The sequence below is a fragment of the Haliotis rufescens genome, unplaced genomic scaffold (assembly GCF_023055435.1).
Source record: "Haliotis rufescens isolate VD_foot unplaced genomic scaffold, xgHalRufe1.0.p SCAF_10, whole genome shotgun sequence".
Classification (NCBI taxonomy): domain Eukaryota; kingdom Metazoa; phylum Mollusca; class Gastropoda; order Lepetellida; family Haliotidae; genus Haliotis; species Haliotis rufescens.
Genome location: NW_025963780.1, coordinates 32,580,906 through 32,601,794, shown reverse-complemented (window position 1 = coordinate 32,601,794; position 20,889 = coordinate 32,580,906). Strand labels below are relative to the sequence as shown.

The following is a 20,889-nucleotide window of genomic DNA, read 5'->3' as shown; positions in this document are numbered from 1 at the left end:
GAGCCAACCAGTTCTTGTTTTAGCTCCTTTATGCCGAGCGCCAGACAGGGTAACAACAAGTACCATCTTTTAACGTCTTATGGTATGACGCGGCCGGGGATTGAACCCCGGACCTTCCGCTCTCCGGGCGGATGCTCTACCACAAGACCACGGAGGCGGCCTCTTACTTATCTAAGACACATCAGGGATACCTTCATGGACCCTGCATCGTCATCTTACTTTCATTTGTTTGTCTTCTTCGGGAAATAATTAATAATCCTTTACTCTTTTGCAATTTCTTATCCATCATGTATGCTTCTCAGTAAATTTACTGCATATAACAATTCTTTAAACATACAACATTAAGGTCCAATACTATTGTTATACCTTCAATTCTACACAAATTAACATTTGACAGGGATATTCTGAGTGTTGGACCTGGATATTATTGGCTGCTTGGAGATGGAGTCATACAAATAATATTCCATATTGCCACATGATTAAATCATGTTCAGCTTTATTTAAAGTTACCTAAGTACACATTCAAGTACACCAGCTGCTGCCCTCTAGTTATGAAACAGTAGGAAACAGCCTTGTACCAATCTCAAATGTTGAGTAGTATATTTTAATATTGATTCTGAATTGTTGCTCTGATGCACCTCCTGGATGTGGGTTTAAAACAACTGCTGACTTGCTGCGCTGCGCTGCGCTGTTTCAGCGTGTGTAGGCCGTCTACCGACACACAATGACTTGATGCTTCGGTGTGTGTAGGCCGTCTATCGACACACAATGTCTTGATGCTTCCATGTGTGCAGGCTGTTTACCCGACACACAATGACTTGATGCTTCCGTGTGTGTAGGCCGTTGACCCGACACACACGTCAGTAAGGAAGGAGAGACTGTTCTACATGGGGTAGTTGAGCATCACGTCCTGCTTGGCCAACTCCAACAACATAGGGTCGTCGAAGAACTTGTTGATGGATACATCCTCGCTCAGACCCTGGAATCAGTTTTAATCCACAATTAATATCTTGCGGACTAAATACTTCACTTAAAAATTTACAATAATATTTGCGTTAATGGAGGCATTAATGTAAAAAAAAGTTGCACATACTGAGTAAAGACAAATATTTTTTTTTTTAAATTGTCGACAACAATAACTTTACAGACTGCTTATTCAATCATTAACACACACAAAACAAAAACGGTTGACAAAAGTCTGAGACGCATGAAGATCCGGGGTAGAATAGGTCTTTAGTAACCCATGTTCTTTGTAAAATGCAACTACTACAAGGTATGCTTGTCGTAAGAGGCGACTGACGGGATTGGGTGGTCAGGCTCGCTGATTGGGATAATGCATGTCATACTATCCCAATTGCGTGGATCGATGCTCACGATATCAATTACTGGATTGTCTGGTCCAGGCTCAATTATTTACAGACTGCCGTCATATAGCTGGAATATTGCTGAGTGCGGCATTAAACAGCAAAAGGACAGACAGACATCAGCACAAAATCAGTGGCATCATTCAGTGCAATAATGTAACAAAAACCCCGCCCCCACCCATTTTCAGCTAATCAGGACACAGTAGTACATTAGTGGGCATGGCCTATCTGTTTGTCACCTTGCGTCTCCGTGTCTTGATCATGAACTCCCGGGCGAGATGTGTTGCGGGCTGCGGCTCCAGGGGGCGGATGATGATGGATTTGTCCAGGGGGTCACCGGGCACGATCTGCAGACCAACATGAGACAGGGGTTATCGTCAGGCCAACTTGAGACAGGGCTTATTGTCAGGGTACTTTCACTGTTATTCAGCTAGGTATCAAGTCAATGATTACATGACCAGGACTGCTGACACCCAGCGGTGCCCTTGCTAAGCCTTATGCTGCCCCAGCTATCATGGCCAATTTGGCTGTCCCAAGGGATGCGTTTCTATATTGATTGACCCCAGTGATGTCCCCGCTAATTTGGCTATCCCTAGTGATATTCCAGCTATTTTGGCTATCCCCGCTATTTTAGCTATCCCTAGTGATGTTCCCGCTAATTTGGCTATCCCTTGTGATATTCCCGCTATTTTGACTATCCCCGCTATTTTAGCTATCCCTAGTGATGTTCCCGCTAATTTGGCTATCTCTAGTGATATTCCCGCTATTTTGGCTATCCCCACTATTTTGCCTATCCCCAGTGACGTCCCCGCTATTTTGTCTATCCCCAATGATGACCCTGCTATTTTGGCTATCCCCAGTGTTCCCACTATTTTGACTATCCCCAGTGACGTCCCTGCTATTTTGCCTATCCCCAGTGAAGTCCCCACTATTTTGACCATCCCCAGTGACATCCCTGCTATTTTGGCTCCAGTGATGCCATCCTATGTTGTGTGACCCTGAGAAAGTCCCTAAGGGTCCACATTCCCTCTGCTGATTTGATAAGAGGAGTTGCCTCACCTGCCAGTGGTGGAAGACCGAGAGACAAAAGGCCTGGCCCTGTGTGTGTGTTCTCAGATCGGTCTCAAACCCAAACGAGTCGATGGCGGGCAGGAAAGCTTTGATCGTGTACAGTGGGGAGCCAGGCACAGGAGCATCCTGGGTCACATGACCTCTGGAATAGAAGTAGTCAAGTCCCATTAATCCCATATTGTTGGTTGCATATGATTATGTCGGATTAACGAGTATGTCAGACAAACGAAATTAGGTAGTATCAACATTTATGATTGAAAATTGGACAACTATACGATACATAACGATTCAAACATGTTGTAATAAAATAAGGAAAAAGGAAATATTCATATTGTTGTGTTACACTGTTAGCGGAATCTGTTTTCTAATCATGCAACCTCTAAAGTTTAACACAAAACTACTGTTACAAACTGTATGACTGATTCAAAATACTTTTTAAAGCATAGTCTGGAATTGTAGTCGCCAATTTGAAACTAGTACCGCAATGCTTAAGAAAGCTGCTTTCTTAGTGGCTAATGTCGACTTCCTGTTAGTAATTTCATTGGTCAGTCAAAGTTCGGGAAAGGTCTTTCTGTTTTGTTTATTTAAAGTAATAATTGTTTATTCTTAAGCAAGTTTATCTCTGCAGCCGTTGAAATATGCAGCTACTTGCCGACTCGTCTCACATCCAAACACAGGGCTGTGTACTCGCGGGCATTGACCACTGAGTACGCTGATCACTGTGTCGGATCAACGAGACTGATTAATGAGTGATTTCAGCAAATTAGGAGTATCATGCTCTTTTTCGCACCAAAACGGGGAAAAATTCTGTGCTCCAGAACCCAATTATGGACTCAGCAATGAAACAATCATTTTTATAGCTTGGAATGAGAAAATATTTCATAAAGCTGCAATAACAGTGTCACAGCTACTTATGGCTAAACTGTCTCTGGAACTATGTGATATACATTACCCAGAAGCTAAACGGACATCATCTTTTTAAAACTATTCCAGAGGATAAGTGGAAACCTTGTTTCACTAGTCCTTAGATTTTGCAGCTAGTCCTGTGTAACGAAAAAAAAGCAACTTACCTCCTCTTTGCCAGCACTGTGTAGACTGCGGACACACAGTCAGCTGGCGCCATCACCTCCACGAAGTTGTAGGGCTCCATCATACGCGGGGTGGCCTGACGATCAGAAACATAGGGAGATCATAGCATATTCTTTCACAATACTGTAACAAGAATATTGGCTGTCCGGTTTAGGCAGAGTGAGGGATTAAAGAGAAACTGGTTTAGACAGAGTATGGATTATTGAGATACTGGTATAGACAGTGTGGTGAATTAAAGAGATACTGCTTTAGACAGTGATGGATTATAGAGATACTGGTTTCAACAGGTTGAATCATAGAGATACTGGTATGGACAAAGGTTGGTTTATAGAGTTACTGGTTTAGACAGAGGTTGGTTTATAGAGTTACTGGTTTAGACAGAGGCTGGATTATAGAGATACTGGTATAGACAGAGGTTGGTTTATAGAGTTACTGGTTTAGACAGAGGTTGGATTATAGAGATACTGGTATAGACAGAGGTTGGTTTAAAGAGTTACTGGTTTAGACAGAGGTTGGATTATAGAGTTACTGAATGGTCGGCACACTGACTCACCATGAGGAAGGCGGAGTAGGCCACTCTCCTGGCTGTAGGGATGATCTGACCGCCACCTCGGTGTATCGGCTCCCCGGCAATCATGGCATCTAGGATCTTGAACTTTACGTTACGAATTGCTGAAACAAGAGTCAACATATGGGTAATATAGCACTATGACAGGAAATATAGCATGTGACATAGGTCATACAGCAATATGACACAGGTAATACAGCAATGTGACATGGGTAATTTAGCACCATGACATGGGTAACATAGCAATATGACATGGGTAATTTAGCACCATGTCATGGGTAATATAGCACCATGACATGGTTAATATAGCACCATGACATGGGTAACATAGCAATATGACATGGGTAATATAGCACCATCACATGGGTCATATAGCAATATGACATGGGTAATATAGCACCATGACATGGGTAATATAGCACCATTGCATAGGTAATACAGCACCATGACATGGGTAATTTAGCACCATGACATGGGTAATATAGCACCATGACATGGGTAATATAGCACCATGACATGGGTATTACAGCAATATGACATGGGTAATAAAGCACCATGACATGGGAAATATAGCAATATGACATGGGTAATAAAGCACCATGACATGGGTAATATAGAACCATGACATTGGTAATATAGCACCATGACATGGGTAACATAGCACCATGACATGGGTAATACAGCACCCTGACATGGGTAATACAGCACCCTGACATGGGGAATACAGCACCCTGACATGGGGAATACAGCACCATGACATGGGAAATACAGCACCATGACATGGGTAATACAGCACCCTGACATGGGGAATATAGCAATATGACATGGGTAATATAGCACCATGACATGGGTAATACAGCACCATGACATGGGTAATACAGCACCCTGACATGGGGAATATAGCACCATGACATGGGTAATACAGCACCATGACATGGGTAATACAGCACCCTGACATGGGGAATATAGCAATATGACATGGGTAATATAGCACCATGACATGGGTAATATAGCACCATGACATGGGTAATACAGCACCATGACATGGGTAATATAGCACCATGACATGGGTAATACAGCACCATGACATGGGTAATATAGCACCATGACATAGGTAATACAGCAATATGACATGGGTAATATAGCACCATGACATGGGTAATACAGCACCATGACATGGGTAATATAGCACTATGACATGTAGTATGTGATCTGTGATGACATCTACGTACGTTCATCACACAGCGGTCCTTCTCTGGTTGCCCACTGGAATCCCTGCACGATGCTGTCCTTCACCAACCCCAGGACTGACTTGTCAACCTGAAAATATCACAAAGATAGTGTTAGTTGAGAACACAGAAAGAGCTTATCATGGAGATGTTTTCTCCTGTACATTCCACAACAATAAAACAAGACACACCATCCAAACTTAATAACGTTACCCTATTCCAATACAGTTCAGATATTCTTTTCAACTCAAAACAAGTCGAAGAACATTCCACCATTGGAAGGCGGTGTTGCAATACCAGCCATGATTAACTAGTCATATGACAAAAAAACAAGTGTTCTTAACTTCATTTGTGTAGTATACATTGTATCTGATTGCTTCTGAAGGAAAGCAGCTGACATGGTAAAGCAGATGAAAAAGTATTAACAAAGAATAACTGCCAGATTTTCATGTTAAGATCAACGAAAGGTTTCATTTCTCATTTGAAACACAGTCTATAAAGTGGCAACGGTTCACCAAACTATTCCCTCACCTCGGATGGCAGAGTATCGTCCACCAAGATGTTGGGTCCCATTGCGTCGGGTCCGAAGGCCCAGATAGATCGAGCAGCCAGCAAATCCCAGTCATACTTGGTCTGGAAGAACTCCCCGAGCTTCTTCCTGGGCCATGTGATCTGCACCACCTCGTTCTCAATGTCCTCCGCCAGACCCTTCTCCAGGGGTTCCGCAATCATCGTCAACTTGTTCCTAGCAAACACAAGCTTCATATAGCAGGGCTCTCACTCAATTTCTGAATTTATCTCTCTGCCAAAATCAAAAGCCATGCAAATAAAACAAATGATTTATACATGCCATTTACATATTTTGTTTGTTCGCTTGTTGTTAAATGACACACTCTCAATATTCCAGCTATATGGCAGTGGACTGAAAAGAATCAAGTCTGGACCACCAGATAATCCAGTGATTGACATCATGAGCATTCATCTACACACCTGGGATACAATAAAATGTAGGAACCAAGTGAGTGAGCCTGACCCCTGATCCTGTTAGTTGCCTCTTACGACCAGCATAGTGAGTGAGTGAGTATGGTTTTACGCCGCTTTTAGCAATATTCCAGTAATGTCACGGCGGGGGACAGCAGAAATGGGCTTCACACATTGTACCCATGTTGGGAATCAAACCTGAGTCCTCGGTGTGACGAGCGAACGCTTTAACCACTAAGCTACCCAACCGCCCCTCGACCAGCATAAGTTGCTGGGGATCAATTAAAACCCGGAATCCCCACTGGGTCCTGATACCAGACTATAATACCACCAAAGTTTCTGCTGTAGACCTCAAAGTTACAGCATCGTAAAAGACATATAAACTCACATGATCCTAAGTTATTGAGATTTTACTGTAATATTTATTTATGACTTTCACCCGAACAACAGATTATCACAGTTATCTCAGCAACAATAAAATGTCAGATCAACTTGGCATAAAAAAATAATAGGAAAAAGTATCTGTTCAGTAATCTAAACACGTGATGAATTTGTACTTGTTGCTTTCAGTGACCCTTTATTTAAAAAAAATAATTATTTCATATTAGGTAACATCAGAAATGGACCATGTAATGATAGAGTGAATATCAGAAGCTGTGCCTAAGTCTACGAAGCCTGCACATACTACGACCCGTTAGGCCAGCCACGTGGTCCTGTAGGGTCTGGTGTAAAATCCTCTTCAGCAGAGCTCCAGATAACTTTTTGACCAATTGAGTTTTTACTCTAGGGTTTCTATTTCATTTGGGTTATTACATTTTTCATTGGGTAACCAATATTTTTTCACTCATCTTGTCATCACTCTATTGGGTTTTTCCCCAAATTTAGTGAACATTTTAGGATTTAAAAAATAAATAAATAATGTTTTAGATGTATCTAACATATATATAGGCTTGACTAGGAAGTTAAATTAGCTTGTAACTGTGTTTCTGAAATTAGCTCCTTTTTTCACTTGCTGAAAAAGCTTCATGGGTATTTACGGGAGCTGTTTTTATACATATGAGGTTTTCATTTAATGCATGCATTTCTGTACGCAAGTTACTTGAAAGTAATTGGGTTTTGAATAATTTTAGGGGGTATTTTACGTAAATACGCTGCTCAGCTGTAGCTCTGTTTTCAGTGACCCTTTGCCCTACTTCTTGTTTGGTGTTTCAGCGAAGCACTTGAGTGACGATGTTTCCACCACCGTCTCACAGAAGGACACGACTGGGTCAGCCACCTTGATGTCTGTGAAACAAATCAGCAACTTCAATGACAACACTTACTACACCCTCATTTTGTTAACATGCTCATGCTTCAATATCCTTTCATAAATCACATGGTTAAAGTTTCAATTTGTTGTTTAACTGTGCGCTCAGCAATATTCCTACTTTATGATGGCAGTCTGATAATAATTGAGTCTGGACAACACAATCCAGTGATTGACATCATGAGAATCGATCTAGGCAAGTGGGATACAATGACATGCATCAAACAAATCTGACCACACAATCACGATGGCTCTTATGACAAGCAGAGGTTGCTGAAAGTCAATTCTACCCCGTCTTTCCCACAGGGGTACAAGTTAAAAGGGGTTCTGGGTCCTTCAGGTTTGATGTAATTGTTCTTGAAGCCGAGGACCCCTTTACTTCCATGGTTAACTTCCAACACAGATTAGAGTGCAACATACACTAAACAAAACTACAGTTATAACAATCTCAAAGGGACCACTAACTTTAGTTCTTTATAACCGTAGTTTTTTTTAAGCATATATACAGCAATGGTTTTACGCCGCTTTTAGCAATATTACAGCAATATCACGGAAGGGGACACCAGAAATGGGCTTCACACATTGTACCCATGTCGGGAATAGAACCAGGGTCTTCGACGTGACGAGCGAACGCTTTAACCACTAGGCTACCCGACCGCCCCGTAAGTGCAAAGTAAGTGCGAAGTAAACTTATTTGTTTTCCCTGCCAATAGAGTACTGGGACGAAACACTGGGACGAACCACTGGGACAGGGACTAAGACTTGGCAAAAACAAACTGATGATGTTTCTATGCATTCCTTCTATGTAGGAACTGAAACATGTTTTCTAAGCCGAAAGCTTCATCAAGAGTCCTGTACTGACCTATCTCGGAGTACATCTTGCGGAGGTCGTGCATCACACAGTCCAGGTACAGCTCCCCCGTCCCCAGGATGATGTGCTCGCCCGACTCCTCAACCTGCAAACAAGGTCCAGACAATAGAACATTTACTCAAACACTTATGGATCATCTGTCCTGGTTGACGTCACTGCTTACTTCCTGATGCATGGCGAGGTCCTTTCAACAAAACTTCATGTGTGTGCGTGTTTGAGTGTGTGAGCGTGTGCGTGTGCGTGTGCGTGTGCGTGTGCGTGTGTTGTATAATGCTGCACTCAGCAATATTCCAGCTATATGACTGCTGCCCGCAAAATAACAAGAGTTTACCACTAACGTGGCTATATCCCCCGCCCCTGTTGCAGAATTTATGACATAATCAAATCTAAACAAACCCTAACCTTTTTTAACCGAAGTGGAACTTGTCATGGAAATTGTAAAAAAAAGAAGAGTTTGGAACCTAAGTCCATCTTGTTGCCATGGAAACGTAAAAAATAAAATTTTCTAAAATTTCTTTATAGCAAAAGGCACCAGTTCAGCATGTACTTGACAGACCTGCAAAGTTGCATGAAAAAATATTGAACGGTTTCTGAGTTATGCTCCGGAAACGAAATGTGACGTACGTACGGAAGGACGTATGGACGTATGGAGCCCGTTTCTATATCCCCCGCCAACTTTGTTGGGCGGGGGAAGGTTGGCAGGGGATAATAAATCAAGTCTGGACCAGACAATCCAGTGATTGATATTGTAGACAGTGATTGGGGTAAGCTGTTATGCAATCAACCAAGTCACTGGATCCACTTATTCGCATCAAGGTAAGTTGCTTCGGACTAATTCAAACCCAGAAAACCCCACAGGGAACAATACCTCATGCGGAGAATAACTAAGGTATTATCTGTCCTCAGTGAGTTCAAATATAAAGTCATGTTGGCAGTCTGGACCAGATAACTCAGTGATTGATATTGAGAGCAACCATCCACATGGTCCGGGTACAATGACACTCTATCAACCAAGTCATGCTGGGTCACTATGTCATTAAACGTCATCAATAGTATTACACTGACATAGTGCCATTGGCAGAGCTGGTGAGCAGTTATGTAATTGGTCATCTGAAGAACACAGTGTACTATCATACACATTTAAACATGGAACAGGAAGGACAAACATGAAACAGGAAGGACAGACACTGGCTTACCTTGGTGGTCAGGAGGGGATAACTCTTGTTCACCTTCCTCAACCCATCCAACATTTTAGGCAGTTCGGACGGATTCACTGGCTCCACTGCTATTTTGATGACAGAGCTTGTGTTGAACTTAAGGGGGCGGAATATATACACCTGAAAGACAATTGAGTGAGTGAGTGAGTGAGTTTGGTTTTATGCCGCTTTTAGCAATATTCCAGCAATATCACAGTGGGGGACACCAGAAATGGGCTTCACACATTGTACCCATGTCGGGATTCGAACCCGGGTCTTCGGCGTGACGAGCGAACGCTTTAACCACTAGGCAACCCGACCGCCCCGAAAAGACATTTGAGAATTGTACCTGTGTAAGAAATCTATTTGGGGTCGACAGTACAGACTTGTGCTGAGGACAAGTAAAACTCCAACATCAGTAGTCCTCATTGACTGATAGCATTTAAATGCTATACTTTTAAACCAGTTCTCAATGCTTCAATTTTGCTACAAATTGGAACTGAATAAAAGATGTAAAAATAGTAAGCAATATTGTTGTTCAAGAGGGACTAGCTACAAACTCTGAGGAGTAGAATGTAGTTGACACTAGTGCCCCCCAAAACGGATTTCTAAGGCTGGGACGCCCTACCTCCTCGTTGCTGGAAGTGTCTGTGATGGTGGAGGTCTTCACGATGGGCTGGTCGATGCCCTCTATCAGCACCCAGTTCCCAGCAGGGACTCTGTTCACCTCTACCTTATACCTGCAGCACACACAACGCAACACAACGTAACACAACGTAACACAACGTAACACAAAGTAAAACTAAATCATTAACACTTCATTCCTATGGTTTATTTCCACATAGGCCAAAGGCCAAAGGCCAAAGGCCAAATACAATTCCGCACATACCGGGGTATATAAAACATTAATCTCATGCATACAAGCATTACAATGTTCCCCAACCCACCTATACACTCGATAAAAAATAGCTTGGTAATTAATCTGAGATACCATCTTTCTATGCCATTACTGTCGTATTATGCCCTTAGTAAGGCTAATTAATCCAGCTGGCTTCCATTTGTCCATTGCTTATTACCAATGAGTGCTTATCAATCCCTGGCTTCCATTTGTCCATCGCTAAACACCAATCAACGTTAATTAACTGTTGGCTCATCTTGTTAACTTTCCACCTTTGTTATCTTATTACTTCTACATGCACATATCTACCCTCTGCATCCCAGCATTTATTCAAATGATGAAGGAGGAAGCATATAATCTGAAAAGTTGTGTTCCTCATAATAAAGAAGTTGACGTCTAAAAATTCTCTCTCTTTTGTGTATCACATCTAAATGACATTCAAACACTTTATACATTTATTATTTTTGTTGATTGTTGGTTTTGGCTCCAGCTGGTTAAATGCATAAAACCAAAATACTGCACTGCCTACCTACTTCTCAGCTGACTTATTACATCCAGCATAGCTAGTTTCAACTTTTCACCAGTACCGGTATATTTCAAATACACTATTACCCAGGACTGAGTGATAATTGCTTAAAGTCAAATCAGCAACTTTGCAGCTATTCATGGCCTGTTACTCAGGTAACGCTACTCTGCGACAACTACATTTGGAATTCTACATCATGTTAATCCGGGCTTTTCATTGGGAAAGGTAACATTCCAACATGCTATTTTTATCACGATGTTCAAAGATCTGCAGACAAATTCTGCAATGCAGTTTACAGGTAGCAGATTCTGGAGAACCACTTTCCCTGCTTGTTACAGTTCCTGTTCCTGGTCTCTGTGTGTTTATTTAATGACGCAGTCAGCAATATTCCAGCTATATGACATCAGCCTGTGCGTGGGTGGGTGAGAGAGTGTGCGTATGTGTGTGTGTGTGTGTGTGCGTGCGCGTGCGTCTGTGTGTGTGTGTGTGTGTGTGAGTGAGTGAGTGAGTGAGTGAGTGAGTGAGTGAGTGAGTGTGAGTGAGTGAGTGAGTGAGTGAGTGAGTGAGTGAGTGAGTGAGTGAGTGAGTGAGAATGCTTTACGTCACATCAGCAATATTTCAGCCATATCATGACGAGTGTGAGTGAGTGAGTATGGTTTTATGCCCCTTTAGCAATATTCCAGCAACATCACGGCAGGTGACACCAGAAAAGGGCTTCACATATCATACCCATGTGGGGAATTGAACCCATGCCTTAAAGCGTGAAGAGCGAACGCTTGGACCACTAGGCCACCCCACCACCCCATCAGCCTGTACATAATCAAGTCTGGACCATACATTTAAGTGATTGATATTGTGATTGATATTGTGATTGATATTGTCAACCAACTCACTGAGTCTGCTCACATGATCCATTAAGTCATCTCTAACGACCAGAATAGGTTGCTAGGGACCAATTCTAACCCAGAATCCACATGGAGGTTCCTGATCTGAAATCTCACCTTGCTTCGGCAATCCAGAGACGTCCCACCTGTCCGAAGCGCGAGTCCTCCTCGTCTTGCAGTGTGTAGTTCTCTCCAAGAATCCTCACTTCCTGGTTGGAGTAGAGAGTTCCGCTCAACACACGACCAAACACATGGAAGCTCGTCCCATCTGACGTCGGGAACAGTTTTGTGGTGTGGATCATCAGGGGGCCCTGAGGAGTAGACACATGTTACTGGCATATATAAGATAGCCACGCGATAAATAGCAAAGAACACTAAAGAACGAAGCGTGGTTTATTTCACAATAAAACATTGTTCTATCATGATGCATTACTGGAGATTCGAATATGCGCTTGCAACTTGATGACGTCGTATATTGGATGACGTTATTTTTGAGAGGGGTGTATCTCGTGAGTTGTTCCCCACAGCTGGGCAACGCAGATAAAAAGCAATGACCAAATGATCGCATCCAAAAGCGGGAGAGATGTGACAACTGGTATTGGGAGAAAAGTTACAGATAATCAACAGGAAGATTTGCCGAGGTCGGATTCTATTGAGTGAGTCATCATTATTAAAATTGGGGTAAATATTTTTAAAGCTTGTACATTTCATCATCAGCCTTAAAGAGGCTGTGCATAATATTGATATCTTATAGAAGAAATAAACGAATCGTGGTCGTTGTTTATTGTACAATAAAACACTGTTGCGCCCCTCATGGTTTATTCTCCCTGCAGTATATTATTGTATGATAAACAAGTCCCACTCGTCATTTATTTCTTAAATACAGGATACTCAGATATACAGGACATACTTATACACACTAGGGCGATACACTCTTGATATCTACGATACTTATCATGATGCACTAATTATGAGTAACTGTTTGTATGGGAAGCTGTCAAACGATCATGCCATAATAAGGGGCCACACACTTAAACATTATTGGGGTTTGTCACTGTATACTCCCCAGGGAGCTGAGAATGAAAACTGATTGCACACTGATCCACTGAGTGGGGTAATAATAGTGAAGCGCTATGAGCATCCACTTAGTGAATGGACTTTGGTGTAATATAAATAGAGGATTCATCACGAGTGTTTTTTAATATGGGAAATATCAACCGAGTCTTAGTTAATCGGTATTTGCCGAGCCTTTGGCGAGGCAAATACCGATTAACGGGACAAGGTTGATATTTCCCATATTAAAAAACACGAGTGATGAATTCTATTTATCATTTTCACATTTTTGCTTCCAAATTAAGGAATAATTGCATTAAACATTAACATCAGCAACTTGTCGAAATCTTACGTATAGATCGTGCGTAGTGATACATGTTTTCCATAGCCATGTAAACCAAAAAAACAATTCGCTGAGAAAAAAAGTTCCTCGGATTATTTTAAACAAAATACTTGAACAGACTTTTGCAGAATAATTGAAACTTTAATAACGGTAACAACAACGATTCTGTGTAATCTGATTATATCTCTGGTGTAACTTCACTTATAATATATAGTTTCAAATCAAACCGCTCGCTCTTCCAGTTATCTAATTTGCACATCCAATTTGCATACTTATGTCATTGGGGTATGACATACATGTTTTTATGTCATAAGCTTATGTCATGGATAAATGCTTAAGTTAAATGATAAATGCACATATTATTATTATTAGTAGTAGTAGTAGTAGTATTTGTAGTATTATTATTATTATTATTATTATTATTATTATTATTATTATTATTACTATTATTATTAGTGGGTGGGACCATGTTGGAACTAGACTAAGGTAAAGCCTGCTTACATCCGGGTCACAGTGGGTCATATCCTCCGCCAGCTCGGAGTCGGCCGGGCCGGTGTAGATGTGTTCGATTTTACTCTTTGCGTTCTTGACGGGGGAGTGGATGTGCTCCACACACATATCCACAAACCCTGGAACAAACGGTCACATGTCAATAGCCATTTTTGTTTCAGGTTAACGACTTTGTAAGCTGCTATAGAATTCCTATCAAGCTCCAAACTCAGATTCCCTGTTACATGTTTTCTAAAGTTGTCCATTACAGATTCGCTGTCACAAGGATTATTTAAACCAGTGCCTAGCTCTTCTGTGCATCCTGACATAGTCTTCAGAAACCAGTGCCTAGCCCATCTATGAATCCAAACTTTGCTGAAACCAGTGCCTAGCACACTTATGAATCCAGATTTTGCTGAAACCAGTGTCTAGCCCATCTATGAATCCAGATTTAGTCTGGTGAAACCAGTGTCTCGCCCATCTATGCCTCCTGACTTAGTCTGGTGAAACCAGTGCCTTGCCAATCTATGAATCCAAACTTTGCTGAAACCAGTGCCTAGCCCATCTATGAATCCAGATTTAGTCTGGTGAAACCAGTGTCTCGCCCATCTATGCCTCCTGACTTAGTCTGGTGAAACCAGTGCCTAGCCAATCTATGAATCCAAACTTTGCTGAAACCAGTGCCTAGCCCATCTATGAATCCAGACTTAGTCTGGTGAAACCAGTGCCTAGCCCATCTATGAATCCAGACTTAGTCTGGTGAAACCAGTGTCTAGCCCATCTATGAATCCAGATTTAGTCTGGTGAAACCAGTGCCTAGCCGATCTATGAATCCAAACTTTGCTGAAACCAGTGCCTAGCACACTTATGAATCCAGATTTTGCTGAAACCAGTGCCTAGCCCATCTATGAATCCAGACTTAGTCTGGTGAAACCAGTGTCTAGCCCATCTATGAATCCAGATTTAGTCTGGTGAAACCAGTGCCTAGCCCATCTATGAATCCCGACTTTGCTGAAACCAGTGTCTTGCCCATCTATGAATCCTGCCTTAGTCTGGTGAAACCAGTGTCTTGCCCATCTACGAATCTAGATTTTGTCTTGTGAAACCAGTGTCTAGCCCATCTATGCCTCCTGACTTAGTCTGGTGAAACCAGTGCCTAGCCCATCTATGAATCCAGTCTTTGCTGAAACCAGTGTCTTGCCCATCTATGAATCCCGACTTTGCTGAAACCAGTGTCTTGCCCATCTATGAATCCTGCCTTAGTCTGGTGAAACCAGTGTCTTGCCCATCTACGAATCTAGATTTAGTCTTGTGAAACCAGTGTCTAGCCCATCTATGCCTCCTGACTTAGTCTGGTGAAACCAGTGTCTTGCCCATCTATGAATCCCGCCTTAGTCTGCTGAAACCGGTGTCTTGCCCATCTACGAATCTAGACTTAGTCTTGTGAAACCAGTGCCTAGCCCATCTATGAATCCAGACTTAGTCCTCCACATTCAACTGTCATCCTGTACCTGTGAAGTCCCCAAAGAAGCGGCGCCCAATCAGCCTCATCAGCGGTTTGATGTTCAGTTTCTGCTCCTCCTTTGTGAGATGGATGCCGAGCTCGTCACACACCCGCGGCAGACACTCATCGACGTCCCCGACAATCTGTCCACAGGAAAACATATATACATGCATCAAGGACATCATCACAAAGTAGACAAATGTGTTTGAGATTACTGAGCTGGGTTTAATGGGGAGATATGCATTCTGTGTCCTCAATATAGAGTCATGCTTCCGGTAGATTTTATTGCATTAAATTGAATTTGTAATTTAATGCGAAGTGATGCAAACATAAAAAAAAACAAACAGTTGTGTCAATCACATTTTTAGGGATTTGATAATCGTTATTAACTAATAAGAATAGAGTAATTTCCAAAGTCGTGGGAAGAGTATTTCTGTCATATCATGGCCTGTCATTTTGTGCAAAGGCCCATCAAATAAAATTAATACCGTATTCGACGTAATAAGCGCCCAGGGCGCTCTCAAAATTAGAAATAGGGGTCTCTTATTAGAATGTTATTTTGGTGAAAGAAAACAGAGTTGAAAGATAAATTTTGTGGTTTATGCTGACAGCCTGAAATGTTTATGTACGACAGATATATTTTTCCAGAATTAAATGCCCATAATTAAGGGTGCATATAACACACGAGTGCATATTATACGCGAATAAATAAGTCTTGTGTACATTGATCAATCGGAAGGGGTGCTAATTGGGATTGTTCACTAGCCAATATCTTAGCAAATATCGCTGTGGGCGCTTATTACGTCAAATACGGTAATCCTAATATACACACAAAGTCCTGGGAAGAGTATTTCTGTCATATCATGGCCTGACATTTTGTGCAAAGGCCCATCAAATAAAATTAATAATCCTAATATACACACAGATGGAAATGGATAAGGGAACACTTAGTTTCAGACACAGTAAAATGATTTGCTATCATGGATTTCCAGCCTTGTCTACCAAATACATGTTGGAAACAATGCACATAAACACATCTCAACATCTGATTCTGACGTGTTGAATCTGTATGTGCTATTTCAAATGTACTGACAGCAAAAGCTTATTTCCCTAATATACTACTCAAAAGAAGTTAAGGATCACCCGATTCTTTCATATTGGTAATGTTAATCTGTCATGGCAAAAGAGAGATTAACTATTGTAATATGAAAGAATTAGGTGATCCTTAACTTCTTTTGAGTAGTATATTTTTCGTTGTTCCCTTATTCGTTTCCATCAGTATAATTACGACACAGTAAATAATCTCTATATCCCCCAAGTACATTCATTTAAACTTTCTACTTAAATCTGTTCGAAACCTCTTTTGTGAGCACAGTTGCACGCACATGGTATGACTTCAATCATTGATACAAATCTGCCAGACTGCAAAGCGGCCATCTTGTAACAAGGCTGATAGCTAAGAAAAGACATATTTACTGACAAGGAATAAACTCATTGATTATTCTTCCCTACCTGGGCAAATATCTTGTACAGGGGTTCAAGGATGAACTCCACGAAGCTTCTCTGGGACGTGTTGTGGGCTGGCTTCTTTGTGAACTTCCTCCTGAAAAAACAAATCAAACAGGTTGTCTCTATGAAGATGACAGGCATAGTTTGTTTGTTGTTTAACACCAGACTTGGAAATATTCCAGCTATATGAAGGCGGTATGTAAATAATCGAGTCTGGACCAGACAATCCAGTGATTGATATCATAAGTATCGATCTACGTAATTGGGATTGATGACATGCATCAACCAAGTCAGCAAGCCTGACCACTCCATCCCATTAGTGGCCTTTTACGACAAGCAGTGGCCTCTTAAGACAAGCATGGGTTGCTGAAGACCTATTCTACCCCGGTTCTTCACTGGTTGATAGACATAGTGACAGAGCTGCACCACATTTTAAGTTTAGAAATACTCCAATCTGATATTCAAACAAGGTTTTTGTCATACTTGAATGAAAATAAGCATTGGATATTTCATTATCACTCACAGCTGTGTTTTCAATAGCCCTTTTTCAAACATACCAATACTTTTCTCATGAAGAAATATTTGTAAACAAAATGGACGTGTGTGTCCGTACTGGTCCTTCTAATGAACTACATCCGATCAGTGGAGGGAGTTTCATGACTTACGTTTTACTGTTGAAATAAATGTCTCCCCAGAGTCTACGAGCAAACTCCTTCTCATTGATGCCACCTGGAACACAAATATAGTGAGATGAAATGGGGTATAATGTGTCGTGTTGAAGATTATTGCACACACCTGTGTGTGTGGTGTTGTGTGGTGTTGTGTGGTGTTGTGTGGTGAGGCATGTGTTGTGTTGTGTGGTGAGGGATGTGTTGTGTGGTGAGGCATGTGTTGTGTTGTGTGGTGAGGCATGTGTTGTGTGGTGTGGTGAGGCATGTGTTGTGTTGTGTGGTGAGGCATGTGTTGTGTTGTGTTGTGTTGTGAGGCATGTGTTGTGTTGTGTGGTGAGGGATGTGTTGTGTTGTGTGGTGAGGCATGTGTTGTGTTGTGTGGTGAGGGATGTGTTGTGTTGTGTGGTGAGGCATGTGTTGTGTTGTGTGGTGAGGCATGTGTTGTGTTGTGTGGTGAGGCATATGTTGTGTTGTGTGGTGAGGCATGTGTTGTGTTGTGTTGTGTGGTGAGGCATATGTTGTGTTGTGTGGTGAGGCATGTGTTGTGTTGTGTGGTGAGGCATGTGTTGTGTTGTGTTGTGTGGTGAGGCATGTGTTGTGTTGTGTTGTGTGGTGAGGCATGTGTTGTGTTGTGTGGTGAGGCATGTGTTGTGTTGTGTGGTGAGGCATGTGTTGTGTTGTGTTGTGTGGTGAGGCATGTGTTGTGTTGTGTGGTGAGGCATGTGTTGTGTGGTGAGGCATATGTTGTGTTGTGTGGTGAGGCATGTGTTGTGTTGTGTGGTGTGGTGAGGCATGTGTTGTGTTGTGTGGTGAGGCATGTGTCTTGTTGTGTGGTGAGGCATGTGTTGTGTTGTGTTGTGTTGTGTTGTGTGGTGTGGTGTGGTGAGGCATGTGTTGTGTGGTGTGGTGTGGTGAGGCATGTGTTGTGTTGTGTTGTGTGGTGAGGCATGTGTTGTGTTGTGTGGTGAGGCATGTGTTGTGTGGTGTGGTGTGGTGAGGCATGTGTTGTGTTGTGTTGTGTGGTGAGGCATGTGTTGTGTTGTGTGGTGAGGCATGTGTTGTGTTGTGTTGTGTGGTGTGGTGAGGCATGTGTTGTGTTGTGTGGTGAGGCATGTGTTGTGTGGTGAGGCATGTGTTGTGTTGTGTTGTTTGGTGAGGCATGTGTTGTGTTGTGTGGTGAGGCATGTGTTGTGTTATGTTGTGTGGTGAGGCATGTGTTGTGTTGTGTTGTGTGGTGAGGCATGTGTTGTGTTGTGTTGTGTGGTGAGGCATGTGTTGTGTTGTGTTGTGTGGTGAGGCATGTGTTGTGTTGTGTTGTTTGGTGAGGCATGTGTTGTGTTGTGTGGTGAGGCATGTGTTGTGTTATGTTGTGTGGTGAGGCATGTGTTGTGTTGTGTTGTGTGGTGAGGCATGTGTTGTGTTGTGTTGTGTGGTGAGGCATGTGTTGTGTTGTGTGGTGAGGCATGTGTTGTATTGTGGTGAGGCTTGTGTTGTGTTGTGTTGTGTGGTGAGGCATGTGTTGTTTTGTGGTGAGGTGTGTGGTGAGGCATGTGTTGTGAGGTGTGTTCTGGTGTGGCGTGGCGTAGCATGGCGTGGCATGGCCACTTATATATCACAATGGCCTGCACTAGATCATCTGCTGCAAGTGAACCAGTGGTTGATTGTTGGTGCACGATGATAAACAATCAGCCAATTCTCAGATTGCAACCAACCACCCAATCCTCATCAGCCAGTAGTTACATCAAGCATGTGATACGTTCTGGATTCTGCACTTGCTGTTTGAACAGTTCTTCAGTCATCCATCGATAATATTCATAAAAATGTGACACGATAGGTAGAACTGTAGGGATAGGGACAGTCCTGAGTTGTGTCCCTATCGACCACAGCGTGTCATGCACAAAGAAGAATAGTTAGGGATTGGTAACTCACCGTACGTGTCGGCGTAGATCTTGCCGAAGGACTTGAGTGTGAAACAGAACCGGTAGTAGGAGCTGGCGAAGCTGACGTTGCCTAGCAGCGGCGAGATCATCAGCCCATCCTCCTCCTCCGAGTACATGCTGCAGGGAGACAACAGCTTGTTTGATTGGTTACCAAAAGAGACAGGTTTCCCCTATTTACAGTTAAGGTGCCCCGAGCCGTCAGGCTCACACACAGGGTACATCACACCATATGCCATTGACATTGAATCTTTCTTACAAACACTAATTCATAAAGGTCTGGAAAATATGTCCGCAGTTTCACCGAGTAAGCAAAACTCGCGCAGACAATGCAAACGAACCAAGTTAATTCCCTTTACCAAATTATACCCATTATTGTTGACCGAGTATTATATCCGTTATTGCGTTATGAGCGTGTTCGTTATATCGATCAATTTTACATGACAAATTATATTGCAAATGGTCGGGACCAAAAGAACAGTTCGTTATATCCGTCAGTTCGTTATAAGCATGTTCGTTATGAACATAGTTTACTGTATATCAATAGGAAAGTTTTTGGTTTGTTTGGTTGTTTGTTTGCTGCACTCTAGTATTCCAGCTATATGAAGGCAGTAAATAATCAAGACCAGACAACCCAGTGGTTGATATCGTGAGCATCGATCCACACCATTAGGGTACCAAGACATACAATCAGCCAAGTCTCAGTGCCTGACCACTCAATCCATTTAGTTACCTCTAGCAACCACCATAGGTTGCTGGGGACCTATACTCCTACCCAGAGTCACCAGTCTTCTATATCATTACCTAGACATCTGGCTAGAGAATAGGTCTTCAGCAACCCATGCTTGTCGTAAGAGGCGACAAATGGGATCTGGTACGTCAGACTTGGTGACTTGGTTGATGTCATCGTATCCCAATTGTGTAGATCGATGCTCATGATGTCAATAACTGGATTGTCTGGTCCATACTTGATTATTTCCAGACAAGTGTCATATAGCTGGAATATTGCTCAGTGTGGTGTTAAAACAACAAACATACAAACAAATATCATTACCAAAATTGAATAAAAAGGACAGTTTGGTTGACGATCAGTCAAAGTCAAATGAAATGAACTGATCTGCAACCCTTACTACAAATACCCCTACTCTGAGGCCTCCTTTAAGAGGGTTCTCCTATTTTCCCCACCTGATGACACCGTTGATCTCGTCCAAGATGTTACGCAGCTTGTAGTAGGCGTCGGTCGGGGGCAGCTTCAGCTCCAGGATGAGGCGGTCGATCTTGTTGATGCAAATGGTGATGGCTAGTTTCTCATGGAGTGCGTGCTTGATAAGACGTTCCGTATTCAACATCACCTGCGGACGGGATGCAGACTCTTAAATCACATGGTTCATTCAAACCTT

General features: G+C 42.3%; 1 protein-coding gene across 2 annotated transcripts in view; it reads right to left on the bottom strand.

The window, feature by feature from the left end:
- Window positions 1-37: 37 nt before the first annotated feature.
- LOC124130981 (116 kDa U5 small nuclear ribonucleoprotein component-like) overlaps window positions 38-20,889 on the bottom strand; it is a 35,275-nt gene continuing 14,423 nt past the window's right edge. For both annotated transcript variants that reach the window (XM_046494033.2, XM_048389570.1), the window contains exons 10-27: window positions 20,675-20,841; window positions 19,482-19,609; window positions 17,547-17,610; window positions 16,885-16,975; window positions 15,380-15,515; window positions 13,881-14,008; window positions 12,101-12,294; window positions 10,304-10,415; window positions 9,676-9,816; window positions 8,471-8,564; window positions 7,496-7,586; window positions 5,853-6,066; window positions 5,325-5,412; window positions 4,078-4,196; window positions 3,506-3,600; window positions 2,424-2,577; window positions 1,604-1,711; window positions 38-979 (exon numbers count right to left, since the gene is read on the bottom strand). In XM_046494033.2, coding sequence (XP_046349989.1) covers window positions 884-979; window positions 1,604-1,711; window positions 2,424-2,577; window positions 3,506-3,600; window positions 4,078-4,196; window positions 5,325-5,412; window positions 5,853-6,066; window positions 7,496-7,586; window positions 8,471-8,564; window positions 9,676-9,816; window positions 10,304-10,415; window positions 12,101-12,294; window positions 13,881-14,008; window positions 15,380-15,515; window positions 16,885-16,975; window positions 17,547-17,610; window positions 19,482-19,609; window positions 20,675-20,841 — 2,220 coding nt within the window. In that variant the 3' untranslated portion in view covers window positions 38-883. The remainder of the gene's footprint in view (window positions 980-1,603; window positions 1,712-2,423; window positions 2,578-3,505; window positions 3,601-4,077; window positions 4,197-5,324; window positions 5,413-5,852; window positions 6,067-7,495; window positions 7,587-8,470; window positions 8,565-9,675; window positions 9,817-10,303; window positions 10,416-12,100; window positions 12,295-13,880; window positions 14,009-15,379; window positions 15,516-16,884; window positions 16,976-17,546; window positions 17,611-19,481; window positions 19,610-20,674; window positions 20,842-20,889) is intronic.